This window comes from Rhamphochromis sp. 'chilingali' (assembly GCF_963969265.1).
Source record: "Rhamphochromis sp. 'chilingali' genome assembly, chromosome: 3".
Lineage (NCBI taxonomy): Eukaryota > Metazoa > Chordata > Actinopteri > Cichliformes > Cichlidae > Rhamphochromis > Rhamphochromis sp. 'chilingali'.
This window is the reverse complement of record NC_137931.1, coordinates 46337362-46354954: the sequence shown is the minus strand read 5'-3', so window position 1 is coordinate 46354954 and position 17593 is coordinate 46337362. Positions and strand designations below refer to the sequence as shown.

At 44.7% G+C, this 17593-nt stretch overlaps 3 protein-coding genes across 6 annotated transcripts in view; 1 reads left to right on the top strand and 2 right to left on the bottom strand.

The window, feature by feature from the left end:
• The window catches only part of obscna (obscurin, cytoskeletal calmodulin and titin-interacting RhoGEF a), a gene marked incomplete at its 3' end in the record, with an annotated part of 39773 nt that extends 39323 nt beyond the window's left edge, over nucleotides 1-450 (top strand). Inside the window, exons 78-79 of the mRNA XM_080877059.1 lie at nucleotides 47-196; nucleotides 267-450. Of these exons, the coding sequence (XP_080733185.1) occupies nucleotides 47-196; nucleotides 267-450 (334 nt within the window). The remainder of the gene's footprint in view (nucleotides 1-46; nucleotides 197-266) is intronic.
• Nucleotides 451-1324: 874 nt separating this feature from the next.
• Nucleotides 1325-6155, bottom strand: guk1b (guanylate kinase 1b). Of its 2 annotated transcripts, XM_080877056.1 has the most exons (10): nucleotides 5944-6155; nucleotides 4917-5081; nucleotides 4693-4808; nucleotides 4514-4555; nucleotides 4068-4187; nucleotides 3133-3229; nucleotides 1985-2123; nucleotides 1717-1801; nucleotides 1555-1640; nucleotides 1325-1464 (listed from the first exon to the last, which is right to left on the bottom strand). In XM_080877056.1, exons 3-10 carry the CDS (start codon nucleotides 4802-4804, stop codon nucleotides 1432-1434), a joined length of 714 nt encoding a protein of 237 aa, XP_080733182.1. In that variant the 5' UTR covers nucleotides 4805-4808; nucleotides 4917-5081; nucleotides 5944-6155; the 3' UTR covers nucleotides 1325-1431. The 2 variants fall into 2 exon arrangements, with proteins under 2 accessions (XP_080733182.1, XP_080733183.1); XM_080877057.1 differs by lacking the exon at nucleotides 4068-4187.
• Nucleotides 6156-6750: 595 nt separating this feature from the next.
• The window catches only part of rnf220b (ring finger protein 220b), a 28091-nt gene continuing 17248 nt past the window's right edge, over nucleotides 6751-17593 (bottom strand). The window contains exons 3-16 of one of the 3 annotated variants that reach the window (XM_080877053.1): nucleotides 16075-16201; nucleotides 15148-15190; nucleotides 14961-15053; nucleotides 14325-14367; nucleotides 13980-14069; nucleotides 11503-11546; nucleotides 11097-11178; nucleotides 10511-10607; nucleotides 10298-10357; nucleotides 10111-10178; nucleotides 9941-10025; nucleotides 8242-8350; nucleotides 7486-7560; nucleotides 6751-7400 (exon numbers count right to left, since the gene is read on the bottom strand). In XM_080877053.1, the coding sequence (XP_080733179.1) occupies nucleotides 7329-7400; nucleotides 7486-7560; nucleotides 8242-8350; nucleotides 9941-10025; nucleotides 10111-10178; nucleotides 10298-10357; nucleotides 10511-10607; nucleotides 11097-11178; nucleotides 11503-11546; nucleotides 13980-14069; nucleotides 14325-14367; nucleotides 14961-15053; nucleotides 15148-15190; nucleotides 16075-16201 (1088 nt within the window). In that variant the 3' untranslated portion in view covers nucleotides 6751-7328. The remainder of the gene's footprint in view (nucleotides 7401-7485; nucleotides 7561-8241; nucleotides 8351-9940; nucleotides 10026-10110; nucleotides 10179-10297; nucleotides 10358-10510; nucleotides 10608-11096; nucleotides 11179-11502; nucleotides 11547-13979; nucleotides 14070-14324; nucleotides 14368-14960; nucleotides 15054-15147; nucleotides 15191-16074; nucleotides 16202-17593) is intronic. The other 2 variants (XM_080877054.1, XM_080877055.1) reach the window with 2 other exon arrangements.

Below are 17593 nucleotides of genomic sequence, written 5' to 3'. Positions count from 1 at the left end.
CTGTTATAATAAGAATTACTATCATCTTTATCCTTCCCTACGTTAGGCTGAGTGCTGACAGCCCGTTTCATGCGGAGCACAGCTGGGATCACGACAGAAACATCAGGAAAGGGAAGATCCAGTTTGGACGCTGCTACCCGGGTCTGTCTGAGGGAGCCCTGAACTTCATGAAGAGCAGCCTGAACAACAAATCCTGGTGAGTCTTTTCCCAGAGTGTACTCACTCACACGTTAGCACTCATTCTGACATGATAAAAAACTTTGCAGGGGGAGACCCACTGCAGCCGAGAGTCTCCAGAATCCGTGGCTCCGTGCCCATCGCGCCCCACACAAAGCCCGTCACTCCAAAGTGTGCTTCTCCACCGACAAACTTAAAGCTTACCTCAAGCAGAAAGAGGAGAAACGAGATCAGGTGCGCACCAAGCTTCAGGGTCCCTCCTTCTGCCAGTGACGCCACGATGCCAAAGTTACCATCGTCTTTCTCAACGAAGAAGAAAACCTGCAGCTGCAACGACGTGTCGGTGCAGCAGTTTGTGCTTCAAGTGTTGCTCTGTGTCTGCCAACCTGGAGCCTGGTTAGAAAAACGTTTGATTTTTAAAAGTTGATGCGTCTTAATGAGTTGCTTCTGTGTTCGATTGTGTTTTATAGTCTGGGGATTTATTTTGTGCGTATCAGGGATAACGTGTGATCACATAAGGTGTGCACGGTGCTGCTGCATGAGCTGGAAAGTTGATCAAAATGTTGTTTTGCTCCTCTGGCAGACGGACGGACATGCTTGGCTTTGCAGTTCTGTCTCCGTAAAACTTATTTAACGCAGTATTTTATGTGAAGCTTTACAGGAGTTAGTCGATTAAATCATTATTAAACAACTCAAAGTGCTCAGTCGTTGTCCTAAAACTCTTTATTCTGTCTCGTTTCAGTTCAACACACGAACATTTCAGCTCTAACACATTTTAGATTAAATCTACCACAAACGGTGATTTTCAGATGCTCTGTCGTTCATGTGCACGAGTCCATCCTGATAATATACTCGACTAAGACTGAATTTATTTCTACTTCGGGTAGAAGTCATAGTATCTGAACACTTTCTAGATGTGGAGCTAAAGCAGATCTGTGCCAGCCTGTGAAGACCGAACGTAGCGCTGGATGTGGCGTTTTATTCGTACCTGCTGAGCCAAATGTCAGAAATCTATGAAGTAGGACTACACACCTAATATCAGCCACTGCTTTTACTAAATCTAACACAAAGGACATGTGAGACACGTCGGTCCAGACTCTTCGTTTCCATCTGTGTGTCTGAACTGCAGCTGGATGCAGCTGAGCGTGAGGAAGAGCTTTTCTTATTTCACGTGTTCCAGTGAAGATGGAGCTTTTCCAGTCAGAGACACATCAGTGTTCCTGTCCACCTGCTGAAAGCCTGCTTATTTCCTTATTATGATTTGGCCTCCTGAACTTTTTTAATTTCCTGTGGAGAGAGAGAGGTGACAAATACTTCAACCAATCATCTGATGAGTTTAAAGTAAAAGGAGCAAAGAGACTTTCTGCTTTTACTTACTTCATCCAGGATTTCTTTTAGCTCCTCGTAGGCCTTTTCTAAGTCGTCGTTGATGATCACAGCATCAAACACTCCGGGCTCCTTACCTAGAAATTAAATCAAATTGCAATAATTGGCTTTGCATTCGGGATCACGTTCCGCCGGAAATGATGGGAAACTTACTGAGCTCCATGTCGACGCGTGCCGCTTCCAGACGTTTCTGTAAACTCTCCTCTGTTTCCGTCTGCCTGTCCCTCAGACGTTTTTCCTGAGAGACGACAGAACAATCACAGCACCTACCTGTAACTGGGCACTGCTTCTTACTACCAGGTGAAGTCTTGTCACACTTTTAAAGCACGCTCAAAGTGCAAATATGAAGAAATAATACATCTTAAAAGCGCAAGAAAAGAATCGATATATGCTGTGGATTAATCACAATAAAAGGATTTACCAACGCGTCCATAGATGGAGGCTGGATGGAGACGTAGATGGGGTTCAGGTCGGTCTCTTTGATCCGCTTCACCCCCTGGATATCCACGTCCAGGATGCAGATCAGGTTTTTGGCTCGCACGTCTTCCACAGAAGCCTTACTGAACAAACAGGAGTCAAATAAGCCGTGCCGTTCACGTGAGCAGAAACATCCAAGCAGGTACTGAATGTAATTTTGTGCTTCTCACACGAAGTGACTGGTAAGAGGATAAGAGGATCGCTGCACTGGTCCGAGCTGCTCAGACTCAGAGAGTGAGCGTTATCTTCAGAACAAGAGGAAGAGATTAAATGTGACACAAGGTGCTGAGCCGCAGCGTTGCTCTTTTTGACCTAATGGGGGTTAAAGCTCCATCTGTCACCAGACTATTATGTAGCCGCTTGATCCTTGTTACTAAGCCCACAGTGTGACATTTATGTAAGGCTCGGTCTTCATTTCTAATGACTTAAGTTCAGCCTGTATGAGGACACTGATATCTTATTGTATTTTCAGCAGAAATGCGTTTGGTTTGATCAGTCAAACCCTGAATCCTGGGTGTGGAGCGTCAGGCAGGACCAGCCCACTGGATCACTTTGGAAAATGTAAAGAAAGCTTCAGACTTTTCTCCAGTGTCACAGCTTTTCCTACTGATTTCCACTCACACTCGCTGCATAATTCAATTATAGATTTCTGTCATTTCAGACATTTTCTTCTCACAGTTTAGGCCCAACGAGACGATTTCTTTCATTTACTGCAGCTGCATTTCTGTAGCATGTAGTCAGACTCTGACACACTGTTGACATCGTGGCTCTTTTTCTTACATTAAGATGTCTCATTGATTAAATGTGTCGGTAATTCTCTGCACAGAAAGACTGTGCGTGGCTCGTGACGTAAAACGAGCTTCACGTCCCTGCAAATGTTTCCTCAGCAAAGTTTGATCAGTTCTGCTTTTAAATAAACTCAGTTCAGTTCAAATGAAATCGCGCGAGATTAGAAGCTGTCGCGTCAGAGCGGGTTGCACACGCAGTGTTACAGAGAGCGGGTTAACTCGGGGCTAGCCCCCCTCTGAGAATATGCATGCAAGTCATAGTGTTTATGAATCTGCGTGAAATATCTCACACATATCCATTTACCTTGTTCCATACATGTTGCCAGAAAACTCAGCGTGCTCAATGAACTCTCCTTTGTCGATACCCTCCTGCATGGCCTCCCTCGTTGTGAAGTGATAGTCTGTGGGGAGCAACGTGTGGAATGAATCGAGCTCTGCGTGGAAAACGATCTATCAAAGCAAAATCAAGCAGGAGCTCACTACAGTGTAGCAAAGCTGTCACGGTGTAACAGCCTGTCACAGCTGATCACGCGTGTCGGAGCCTAATTTCAACTGTGATTGTCATTCTCCACGTGTGTCCACACGCGACCCACAGACCCACACAGGGCAGTTTCAAAAGCAAACACGTTACTACGAAGCAATCATTACATGACAACATGAAGGAGTCAGACTGAAGCATCAGTTTGGAGAGAAACACTGTAAAACAACGAGATAATAAGCACGAGAACAGGTCACGGGGATTTAAACAGCGCAAAGTGCGGATATTTCTGCTCATGTTAAAATCCTCGTTTATTAAAAGTTGGAAACCTGTTCATCACTCAGTATTAGTTTAAAGGACCTCGACTAAAGAATGCAATAAAATGGATGCAACAAGTTCTAAAAGGATTTTAAAAATAACCTTTTGTTCTCCTGCATGTTGCCAATGGTTGTTTGCATCTTGCCTATCGGGAAAAAGAGGAAATGGGAACACCAGTGTGGATCTAAAGACGTGTGGGAGTGGAAATGGGAATCACTGCTGAGGCATCACAGGGGGCTATTTTCAAAAGCTTGTTACTCCAAAGTGTAAACTGTCGCGTCTTCCTGAGGTCATTGTACTTTTTAAAAATATATATATTTACATGATTTTCAATTTTTTGACCAGTTCCTATTAATCCAATCACAACGTGCCAGGATGATGAAAGTAACCCCCATCCATCTGCGGTAAAAATACACTGTGATCAGGAATCACACTGAGATCACCTTCATCTGTGGTTTCTGATTCATTTGGACATGAGGCTGACATTTCTATGTCCTCAGAGGATAAGACGGCTGCTACGGGCAGTAAAGTAGCCCCCAGAAGCATGGGGAGCTTGTTCAGTCCTATGGAGAAAACAAAAAAGGCACAGAGAGCTTTATCCCAAACCACGGGAGCCTCACAGGGTGGCAAACCAGTCCTGCAGTTCACTTGGGAGTAAGAAGTGCTGTGGGTGTGGAGTGGGTGGGGGGAGGCTAGGAAACAAAATGAAAAGGAGCTTGTTTGTCAGATTCTCCACTTTTCTCCACTTTTATCTCAGCTCTGCAAGCTTAAATCCAGATGCAGGGCTGATGTTTTGTGATTGATCCTAACACAACGTGAAAGCACTAAACATGAGCACCCACTTAGAAAGTGCCAGCAACAAGCCGGGTTTCACTCATAAGTGTTGTACCTTTGCCATCTTCTTCTCCTGGTCGAGGGTTTCTCGTCGTGTCTGCGGGGAAAGAATTGCAAAAACATCAGTGTCAACTTTACAGCCGGTACTGGCAGGTGCAGAATTAGGCTGCTGCTTCCTCCTCAGACAGGACGTTTTGCAAAGGAAGCCGAGCATCAGTTGGCACAAAAACGTACGTGAGACGCTGAATCCAAAGACTCCTTCGTGCTCTTTCATCAGCCTCTTCAACAGAGTGCTCTTCCCTGCTCCAGAGGGGCCACTCAGCACCACGGGCCTCGGTCCCGACATCGTCCTAAGAGCCACGGACGGACGCAGACGGGGGAAGAGGGATGTCTTAGAGATTTGTACAGACCAACACGTTTCACAGGCGGTGAGCTATGGTGTCTTTCAGGTGCTTTACCTTAATAATCTCCCTTTTTCCTGTGAATCGCTGCTCCTGGCAAAAATCTCAGCTATCCCGTTTGCTCGTCGTAGGTGCCGTGAGGCTAAATCTTTTGATCCAAGCTTCTCGACACACCGTGGGGTTAAAAGCAGGCTGTTCCTCTCGTATCGCTGCTGTTGCAATCTAAGAATTAATTGACATTAATTTCTGTGTCCTTAATTAAAGCATCAAAATGCGTCCACGTCCTAATTGCTGACTGGTTAGACAGCCAGAGGCCTGGAGGTTAACACTAAGGATGTCTGTTAATGAAGCCGCGAGGGGTCAGTCAGCTGGGATAATTGGATCTGAGCCAGGTGGCGCTCAAGGTCCAGGACAGGTGAGTCGTTTACCTAAAGACCGGATGAATCCCGTTAACAGAATTACTTAATAACACAAAAATCTTCCCCAGCTGCAGGTTTACTCGGCACCTTGACTGAATTGATCAGTTCGAGCACTCTTTCATTCGCACACCAGCTGACTGCTGATGGGACCTCATCTACAGTTACATAGTTACTGAGGTAACTGCTGTTGGAGCGAACACACGAGCAGGAGGATAATCCACGGTCTGTTTATCACTATTAACACTTAGTTCTCATCATTTCATTTCCTGAAAAGATAACAACAGCTTATCTATTATTGTTTATTAACATCTTAACTCTGCACCCTTCCTTCCTAATTCAAAGAGCAGACACTGAATTTTCACTCTTTCACTCTATACTCATATAACAGAGCTGTTTTCTAATAAATGTGTCTGTATGTGCACGTAGGTATGTGTGTGTACGTGTATATGTATGTGTGTTATGTATGGGTGTATCCGTATTTGCGCATGCGTGTGTATAACTTGTGCACAAGCATCTTTAGATACTTACATTATTGTGCATTACGCACAACGGAGAGATGCCAAACTGTGTTTCATTGTTCTTCTAACAGTGACAATAAAGAGCTATTCTATTCTATTCTATTCTAATGTTTTACTCTCGTTTTCTTCGAGTTTTATTGATCTTACCTTTTGTCAGAGCGTCTCTGTGTGTGTCGTCTGTGTCGGAGGGACGTGGAGTAACAGATGATTGTGTGCGCGTGTGTGTCACACCGACTCTGTCAGTCTGGATTATCACCGCCTCCCTTCAGCTCACTAACCAATCACGTCGGGGCATGCTGACTTGTTTTGAGAAACACACTCTGCCGTCCAAGTCTAACATAAATGTTTCATTTTTATTAGAATCTGATCAAATGACATTTACCTGGCTGCTGTACATTCAGGTTATACTAGGTTAACTATATTTTTCTTGATGATTAATTATTTGAATAAATAAAAGTTTTATGTGATATAAAATTATTGCTTCGTGTTTGTTGAGGATGAAGAATCTTTGTTTCTGAGTGTTTCGGGTCTTTCTTGGTCCTGTGTGTGTACTGCATGCAGACTTTGTTTCACAACCCCGCTCACTTCAATACGTGTGCATTAATTTTTGCCCGTCAGAAACTGGACTCGTCTCTTGCTCCACTCTACGGCGGAGGCGCATTGCTCTTTTACGTCTCTCTGTGATGTGTCTGAACCTAAGTGGCCTTGCAGTAAAGGCTCAGAATAGCAGGCTTTAGAGTCTTTCAACTCCAGATGAGCTGCGATGGGCTCTGCCTGGCTAATCCCGCAGCGACCCACTTCTTAAAGGGCGCACACACGCCATCATAAGGCTGTCGACAAACGGCAACAACACAGGAATGCACGCCATTCACGCCTCGGCCCACACCTGCGGCAGGTGCAGCAGATACTCTTTAGGTGTTCACAGTTAAAAGCTTTCAGGAAACAACCGCCTTTAGACACAGATTTTATTTTAGTAATGTTGATAAAATTAGATTTGAGTGATCCTATACAAAGAAATACGCCAATAACAAAGACAGAACAAGTCCCCATGTGATGATTATTACTGTAAATGTTTCCAACCTACAAGAGCTAAACAAAGAATAAGTGATCTAAGCAAAGACAAACTCTGTACAGTAAAGTCTGCTAGTCAACATCCTATACACACACCACTCCAAACATACATACACAAAATTATGTACATGTGCTTTGCAGTTCAATCATCTTTCCATAAAACAGAAAAAAAGATTTTTTTTAAAAATCGATAAATAGTCTCAAAGCATTTTTTTCTCAGTGCCTGAGCTCTCAGATGGTTTCAGAGGTTTCTTCTGATCTGCTGGACGATGCAGTAGAAACACGGATATTGTACAGGTCAGAGGTCGCACTCAGTTAGTAGCTGTTAGGAGAACAACGATGGTAAGAAGGAGGAAAAGGAAGAGGGACGGGAGAGGGGAAAGGTGGGCTTGCATGACAGGCCAGCTGCCCAACAAGTCCAAGCCTGATTGGTCAAAACAGAAGAAATCCCTGAAAGTGAGTCACAGGTAAACTCGCCTCAGGTCTCCAGGTGAGGTGATGGTGTTGCACTGAGGACACAGCTTCTTTGCTCCCTTTGAAAAAGAACGGTGAGACTTTTATTACAGACTTTTACTTCGTTCTGGATGTTTTGCATCATTTTTACGTTCAGCTTTTTACCAGCGTTCGAAGCCAACACTCCTCACAGTGAACATGCCAGCACTGGATGGAGGTGAGCGGCGTTGTGTAGGTGTCCTGCACACAGGAACAGGCACAATACAGGTGAGCAACGTTTACCTGCAGTGCGACAAAGCTGCCACTAGGTGTCCACATGTAACTACAATCAGAGCTTTGGAGGAAGCGACTTGAATGTTTGTTGGGATTATCTCTCATTTATTCATCTCATTCATCCCACTGTGATATTTTACTTTGTAACTGATTTTTAAAAATAATTTTTTTTAAATCACAACAAAATATTTAACTTAGAAAAAAAGCCATGCAAAAAATCTGTTCATTACTAATTAATTATATATTTCCAATAATTAATCACTTACATTTTTACATGTAAAATAATAGAAACAAATAAATTGTCTCAGACTGGGGTCGACTTTGAAGAGCAGCGTGTGGTGCATTTGGGCTAAATAAATATTTGAGTGAATAATTGTTCAGTGTTTTGATTCTTTCCGTGTAAAATGGGTCAGTATTTAAAGGAATAAATGTCGCAGAGCTTTATCAGATGCAAACTGTAATATTTGTCGTGTGTATCAAACAGTATTAAGGTCATCTGCAGTACAGTCTGATCATACGAGGAGTCGCAGACAAACATTTTCCATAAAAATATTACTGTATTTATTATGTTAATGAAGAAACAAACATACACCAACAGTTTGAAATTGTGCTCTTTTCTCTTTTGCTTTAATTTGCCTCCACACTCACCATGCAGATGAGACATTTAAATCTGTCTCCTTTAGACAGCTGTTTCTCCAAGTCCCGTATCCGAGCCTTAAGTGCATCTAATGTTGTCAGCGTGGAGTCCTCCGAGAGCCTGTGCGCGCGCACACACACACACACACACACACACACACACACACACACACACACACACACACACAGGAGGACGAGAGGGAGGACACACGAGTTAGGCAGACACTGGAGAGTCATTTATAAATCGAAGACAGATTAAATTATTCGCTGGCCAACATGGACACTGAGCATGAAATTTAGCAGCAATCACATTGCCTGCATTGGGTGTCTCATTTATCATGGGCAGCGGGGCGGGGGTTAGGTGTCAGCGTCCTCACAGAAATAGACATACACGCGCACAATTACAGCATAGACTCTATATGCAAACATACTGTACAGATGGGATGCAATGCATTCAGCGCAATGAAACGTGTACACGCCTGCATCACCTGCTAAGACCCTGACTGACGACATCATCACACTGATATAGTGTGGTATTATGTGCTGGTGAGAGCAGGCGGTCCGAACAGGTATGGCATAAATACAGAGGACCAGGATACAGAGGAATGGCTTCCTCTGGTTGGCTGATGGACCAAGTGCATGCTGGGACAAGCAACAGCTGGATCAACCTGCCTCCACGACGTCAAACTTTAATTTGAAGAGGCACAACTTTGGACGTGGCTGCTGACCACGTCTCCTCTCATGTCTCCAGAGTTACCGGCTCAAAAATCCATCAAATACTCAACAAAGACGGATTCTTTCACTTTGACTGAAAGTCAGTTCATGGGCTCGTTGGAAACTTGAACAAAGTGTGTCAGACTTGCTAAAAACAAACCATTAATTGAACCATTTATGAAATTTGGGTTTAACAAATGTTGGTCCAGAGTGCAGGAAAGCATGAGCCCGCAGCAGGGAAAAACGATTTACCTTTAACCTCTAAAACTTCGTTTTTTATTAATGTTTATCGAACCTTCTGACATGTTTTAACCCTTTAAATCCTGAACCATGAAATAACTCCCTGAAATCTTTCATTTTTTGATAACGGACAGTTTGTTGGTCCTTTAGACAAAAGTCTTAATCGGCATGTGAAAGTTTTAATTTGCTACATGAGCCATGTTTTTGCAGTTTAGTCATTAAAAATGTTTCATGCAATTTATATCATTTTTTGAGGGTAAAAAAAAATCACGCTGATGATGTCACAAAAACACACGTATGAAATATGATACGCTGGGCTTTAACAGAAATTTGCAGATATAAGTTTTAGACTTTTTTATTGCTTAAAAATGTATTGTGCACTTTATTTAGATGGGGGGGGGGGGGCACACTGATGAAGCCTGATAAACTCACAGAAACGTTTCTGCTGTATATGACAGAGTAGGCATGAAAGGGTTAACGACATAATGGATTAAAGGCAAAATACTCTTTGTTTACTTCTTTTTCCAATGACATTTTTCATTAAAATTTGTTTATATGGCGTCAAATCACAACAACAGTCGCTTCAGTGTGCTTTATGTTGGAAGGTGAAAACCCAACAATCAGACCTTTCTATGAATAAGCGCTTGGCGCCAGCGGGAAGGACAAACTCCCCGGGCTGCGACCGGCTTTAACAGTCTCTCAGTTTGTGTATAAATCTGTTAAACTGCAGATCTAACAACAGATCTAACAAACTCACATCTCTATCTCAGCGTTTTTGCAGGTTTGAGTGAGACCGGCTGCACTGCCATCCTGTTTCTCTCCACTGCTTGTAGACGGACTTCCTGGATACACAAACCAATGAGCAGATTACAGTTACATCCATAGTTTTAGGAACTGTGCTCAGCTGCCTCATTATTCCTAACTCACCATCATTTGACCATTTATTAAAGTCCAAGTTTACTCTGGATTCAGGCGGCACGCTGCTGCTGTTGCTGCTGAAAACAAACCAAAGTATATTTACCATCTGAAAGCATCTGAAACGGCTTTGAAATGAATTTAGTTCATATTTATCTAAATGAATACCGAGTGATCGTCACACATCACGGATACGTACTTCACTGCTGTCTCTTTGGAGCTTTCTCCCGAACAGGGAATCACGTCTGTGTCTGTGTATCTGCAAACGAAGTCAGGAGAAAAATACAGCAAAGTGTGCGAGGAAGAACTTTCTCCATGTGCGCGTATATCCCAGTCCCCCCACTTTACTGTAAACGCATTAACATTAACATGCTGTTTAGCGTGCACGCTGGCGTTCTCTTCAGAAGGATACTGTGCCCGGCCGTACTCCAGCGTGTCATCTCCGTCCACGTCCAGGTCTGCATCGCTGTCTCGACACTCCTTAGAGGTGGTGCTCACCAACATTGCACCTGGTGACACAGATTCAAATGGGAATCATTGTTAACAGCCACGTTAGTGATGAGGAAAATGCGACGTTGCCCGTGTATCTGCTGTGACTGCGCCTGTCAGTCAGTTTCCAGGTCAGAGCTGCTCCTCACGCCAAAGAAGCGGTTACTCTTAAGCCAACCTCCCAGGCATCCTGCTGCGCCGTAATCTGGACTGAAAAGTTCAGCGCTTCTTCAGCTGCCACTCAGTCACAGTATTCACCCTCCACTGAACAAGATCACACACGTGGGTACCTCAGTGGTGCACACACACGCACGCACGCACACACGCATGCACGCACACACACACACACACACACACGCACGCACGCACGCACACACACGCACACACACACACACACGCACGCACGCACACACGCATGCACGCACACACACACACACACACACACACACACACGCACGCACGCACGCACGCACGCACGCACGCACACACACACACACACATTCACTTACCTTTAAAGCCTATAGACGCCATCTGTATCCTTCTCCTCTCATTCCAGTCGTCCTCCAATGCCAACAGGTCTGCCGACCCCTCCTGAAAACAACGCCGCGCACACACATGTACACACAAAGACACACATCGGGTCACATGTTCTCTGTCTGGACGAACACGCCCATATGCCTCCTGTAGCCCGGAGCTACATATCTGCCTCACAGCCGTGAACCGGCGCTCGCGGCGCTTTCACGTGGATACACAGCGAGCTGACAGTGATCCGTGCGCCACGTGAACAAAGCCAGGCAACAACGTCTCGGGGTTCAAGGTCAGCGTGTCACACGTTACATATATTCATCTCTGATTACAACACAAATGTCAGGGAAACAAATACTTGCATCTGACTCGTGTGCTTGGAGAGCCTACCTGTGCTTCCTCTGGTTTTCTCCTCTTCAGCTTTCCCATCCTGACTGAACACAGAACACACAGAAGAAATACTGTTAATAATGGTTAAAGGGGACGAGGCATTAGCTTTGGGGTTTAAATCAACACCATCAAACAAGTCGCATGATTTTTAGTAACACTATTGAATTATGTGTAATGAATAACTGGGGTATAACTTATTTGTTCCTGTACATAAAAACGTGCGAGTTTGAGTCGCTGTTCCATCTAAAGAAGCCGAGCTTTGTCCTAAACTGTGATAGGAGGTCACCGAGCTGCGTGAAGACTAACATGACCACGGGTCATTCAAACAGGTTCACACTGAGCCCAGAGCAAAAGAAAGACAAGCCAAAAATATTCATATTAATATTTACAGCTCTATTTATTACCTCCATATTATTATATTTTTATTTAAATAAAAGATAAAAATACTGATAAATAACAGGATAAATTATGCAAAGACTACACTGTGAGTCAGCAGCTAAAAGTAGTGCATGAATGGTTCAAGCTCCCAACGTCCTGCACTCAACACTTCACATGCAAACAGTGAAGAAAGCGAATAGTGGTGGAAGAGGTACCGACAGCTTTCACTTCAGTAGTAAAACCAGTGTGGAAGTATTACAGGTAAAGTTCTGCTCTCACACAATAAATCCAGTGAAAGTGTTCATTAAATAAATGAATAAATTTCTTTTCCTTTCAATATTAGAGCCTCACCTTTATAAATGATGTGTCATGTATTTAATTTAATCTTAAAGGAACAAAAAGTCATGATTGTTCATGTGCAGACAGAGGAAACACTCAAACGTAAAATTCACCTGCTTGTGGAAACCGTCTCGTTCACTTCTAATAACTTCCAACATTTAAAAGCCGGAAATATGGATGCGACACTGAAAACTACTGAGTTCTGTTTCTGTGTGAGCTCACCCCACAAACTGTACAAGCTGGCCGCATTGATGCACGAGGCCCTTAAAGCAGAGACAAGCAGATGCTTCGCGTGGACAGAAGCTGCAGTACGGGATTCAAAGCGGCCCCCCCGTCCCCGTGCTGTCATCCCACCGTCCTCCCCCGCTTTCCTCTCTAAAAATATGAAAGCTAACATGGCAGAACACCAACTGAACCTCCTCTCCTCTCCCTGCCCTGACTGACTGCAGATTGCAAAAGGGGACATTAAGTTTTAAGGCCCTCTAATTCCCTGCTGGATGACAGTGGCCCCCGAGGGGAACGCACGGCGAGCCGGTGGCTGTGACCCGAGTGCCGCAATCCCAGCAAACATAATGAGGGTTAAAGAGACGGTCATAGATGAGGAGGAGCTCATCAAACTACGAAGACAGAGGGAGAGAGAGAGGGAGAGAGAGAGAGAGGTTGATTAATCAACAGAGGACCCCCCTCCTCCTCCTCCTTCCACTCTCTTCTTCTTCCTCCCTGACGTGTATTTAGAAGCTCATTATGCTGTCCGGTTATAAGGCCCAATAAAGGCTAACAGACCTCGACAGCAGTGGCAGTTTGAAGAGTCAGCTAAGAGCTGCAGAGTCTCCGCGGGAATAATAACGGGAGCAGGAAGTCTGCGGCGTCAGCCGCCGCCGGGACGCTGCGCAGGTTTCTGTATTCGTGCAGAAATGCTGTCAGCCTACTTTCAAACATGCTACATGCTATCATTTATTCATTTATTTAGAAATGGCTGGAAACTGTTCAGGGCTGAGTTTCTGTTACAAGCTTCTGTGGAAAAGAACCAGAAACAAGTCCTGATCTGGTTACTGCAGATCTACAAAGCCTTCATTTGTCTCTTAGCGTGACGCACGGCGCGAACACCATCATAAGCTCCGCGGCTGAGCCGTAACGGTAACTACCCGCACGCTTCAGAGGAGAAAATAGTTCCTACGTGAAACATTTACACAACACTGTTTGTGGGTTTTTGTGTGAGAGTAACAGTGTCAGAAATCTCAGTACGTGCCTCTCCCTACCCCCGCTCGCAGCAGATGGCCCCGCCCCTCCCTGAGCCTGGCTCTGCCGGAGGTTTCTTCCTGTTAAAAGGGAGTTTTTCCTTCCCACTGTCGCCAAAGTGCTCACAGGGGGTCTTTATCTTACAATGTAAAGCACCCTGAGGCAACAGTTTCTGTGATTTATAATAAAATGAGTTTGTCATTGGGAAACACGTTTTTTAGATTTTTATTAAAAAAAGCAGCTCAGGTGGAATAAATATTAATCTGGTATCGTAAGGATGTTTCACATTTCATGAAAAGTTTTTGAGACACTTGAAAAGTCAATAGCAGCTATTTCAGGATTAAAAGCATGAACATAATTATATCCATTCAACTAAATAAATACTGACTGATTAGTGAGCTGATGTACTAGTGTCAGAGGTGGGTCTTTTATAAAATAGGAAAAAGTAGAAATGAATAAAATAAATGTTTCTTGTGTGTGTGTCGAATCCTCAGTGAAAAATGCTTCTCAGTGTTTCTTACCAGCTTGTGCGCAGTCTAGGTGGGCTCCTGCGCTGTGGGGGCGTAATGGGGCAGATTTGACGTAGCACCTGCACCAGCAGAGGTCATCGACTGTTAACATATCAAGGGGTCAAAGTTTAAAGGTTAATAGCTCCTCTGCTCGTGGGGGCGCTAGGCCAGCTGAGATGGTGTGGGAAAAGAGGTGATATCTGAATGACTGGTGAGGGTGGGGACGACGAGCGTGAACAAAATATCTTTTTCATCTTCTCAACTTTACGGCGTGACAGTCGCCTGGTCTGGACTCTGAACCACAAACTGAGTGTGCGGCACAGAAACACAACATTCGGTCCACGTGGATCAACGTACCGTTTAACCTGGTGTGTCTGTTGGCCCGGACGCGGAGAAACGTCTGCAACAGAGGAGAAAACATCATTTGCACTCAAAAAAACTGTCCATAAAAATAGAAGATGCTGTTGGAGGAAGCTGTCACGGAAAAAAGAGACTTAATTATGCAGGTAATGTTTGTGCCCTGTGATCTGAACGCTGCCGCTGTGCTTCTCCGTGTTTACATCACTGTGATGTTTGTGAAGATGCTGCGTAGGATAGATTGTATCTGATGAAGCTGTTAGTTCTCGTTCTGAGGGTCGAATGCTGCCTTCGTTCTCACAGATATGCACAAGCTGTTCTTTGTCGCCTGTGTTGTGATCACAAGAGATGAGTCTCACTTCCTACCCGCTGCAGATGGATACTTGTAAAGGCCCCACAGCATCACACAGGCTGAGTATTTCTAACTTAGACATGCGCGCATTTCAACCCAATCCTTAGAAACTAAAGCAGCAAAAGGAAAACAACAACTTTATATTTTTGTGAGGTCAGCGGCACAAGGATGCAGCGTTTGACACTCTGGGATGAGACCCCGTTGGGTTTCATAAACTGGTAATTGTAAGGTTTTATTTAATGCTTTACAATATGTTCATTACAATGCACTCTTTAAAATCCTACCTGGTATCGGTCAGAGTGGGCCTCCTCGGCCGGTTGAGGGGGCGAGGTGGGCGAACTTCCCTCTCGCTTGATGTGCAGGGACAGTGAAAGAGGCTGGAGCCCGAAAAAGAAAGAATCAAGTCAAAGGCAGGACGACGGCTACTGACCGACTTCCTGAATGTGCTGAAAACATCACAGCTACGTGTACCTTTGGCGTCCTTATGAAGTGGTCGTGCTGGACTGGAGTTGCACTATAATAACACAGAAGCTCGTATGTTAAACCTGTTTTTACTGTGCATAAGTCAACAACACAATGTGCCCACAAAACCTACAAACACAATATTGTGTTTTAAATGTCATCTGGTGAACAACCTCTGCTCTTATCTTGTCTGGATTTGTATCCGAGTCCGTGTGTAACCTCATTTTACTCCTTCTCACATTGTGTCTGTCACACGGATACTGTAGACACACACACACACACACACACACACACACACACACACACACACACACACACACACACACACACACACACACACACACACACACACACACACACACACACACACACACACACGGTGTCCCCGTGGGCCAAGTTCAATTTGAAACCATTACTGTCCACGGAGCGGTCGTTAAGCAGATTTGGAGTGTAATGCCTTTATTGGAGAAATCATTCTTCTGTTCTAAGCAGCAGGTAATGTGTGTGTGTGTGTGTGTGTGTGTGTGTGTGTGTGTGTGTGTGTGTGTGTGTGTGTGTGTGTGTGTGTGTGTCTGATCTATGCGTATGTTTTAGACCAAAGCAGCCATTAACAGAACATTATCTGCCTGCTCTATGAGTTGTTGCCTTGAGGCCAGAGGCTATAATATGAAATATGTAGGGAACAATGAGGCGGCTTGTAAACACTGCACGCAGGTGACAGAGAAGAAGGCAGCTACCACCTGGGGAAACTGAAGGGGGGGGGCATCCAGAGAGAGGGATCTGTCTACTTTAATTATCACCTCAAAGCTGAAGAGTACAGCAAGAAAATGACAAACAGATAAACGGAGGTAGTGTAAACTTTTTAGACGGTGGTAAGAGGGAAACGTTCTTTGCCGTGAAATAAAGCAGAGGATCCTCAGGGCGTGAGCGTGATACCTGATCTGCAGCTGGGCGAGTTTGGCTAACTCCTGCTCCATGTGCTCCTGCAGCTCTCCGGGTCGCAGCACGGCCTTGCAGACCGGACACGCCGGGGCCTGAGCGTCATACAGACCTTTGACTTTGCCTGCGAACGTGAGGTGTTTACAGTTAGAGGTGCTGATGGAAAACTGCGTCGTGACAGTCATGAAAACCCTGTTTGCTGTGCACAGACTGTTAGACTCAAATACTTAACCCTTAACTTTAAATGGATACAAATTTTATTAGTCGCATAAGAGACATTTCTTTTTTTTTAAAGAGCATTTAATCTTCCTCCTTCAGAGGGTTTGAGAGGCTGAACAAGAACAAGGTGAATCCATCACTTACTTTATCACATGAAGGATTTTTCTACTGAGAGTTTCAGTTTTATGATTTTCATTAAATTTGTGTTCTGGGGACTTTATACGTAAGGTGGTGCATAAAGACTATTTATTGCACAGCGACATGTCAGCAAATGCTTCTGTTTCACAACATAAAAGAATAAATATTCATTACAGAAACAGAACACAATCACAACAGCATGAAGTGATTCGTTTATTAAAATCTGCAATTTTTATGCTTAATGATCCAGAAACATCTCAAACATCAGAGGTAAGCAGCATTCAAATACACTGTGACGAGTAACTGTCGCACACGTGGCAGATCAAAGTTGAACAGGTGGCTAAAAGCAGAATACTCGAGTAAATGTTGGCTACTTGGTTACTTCAGACATTCAGTAGCTGCTTGGAGCCCTGAGTGTGTTTCTGTGTGTTTAGTGGACCCGTCTTTACTACAGACAGGCAGCGGTGGTGAGAGTAAAATCAGGTAACACACACACCTTAACACGGTGCGACGGCCCCCTGCTGTCAGTGTGTTGGCACCATAGGCTGTCAATAGGAACATTACCCAGGAGGGCCACTCGGCCCATTGGGCCCCACTGATGGATTACTGCCATAAGCAGACAGCTGGGAGCAGCTCTACTATATCTAGATTTTACCTAGTAGATGAGGTGATTTACTCCTGAAAGCCATCAATCATACGGGGAGGGCTCGTAGGCAAGACGCACCTAATTTTCCATCTGGGCACAGCCGAGGGGGAAAATGACGCCGTGTGGCGATCCCAGTTTGTTTTAGCAAAGAAGATGACAAACAAGTTTGTGCTGTAAATATGGGACTGAACTTCAGGACCCTGTCATGACACTGGACTAACACTTTGCTCGGCTCCGAGTCCAGATGACCAGCCATACTCGGGCTTGTCTATCAGCCGTCGTCCCCTGACATCAGTTGCGCTGTGGGACCCATAATGAGGAAACAAATGGGGCAAAATGGCCTCTAAATAAAACATGGGGTTGAAAATAGAAAGTGGAGTCAGGTGTCCTTGAGAGAGTGACAGCTCCCCCCCACCAAACACACCCCCCTGCCTTTTTTGCATCCCCTAGCGGAAGCCTAAATGACTTTTCCCGACACGCATTGAGCGTTCCCGAGCTTTCCGCGCTCTGCCG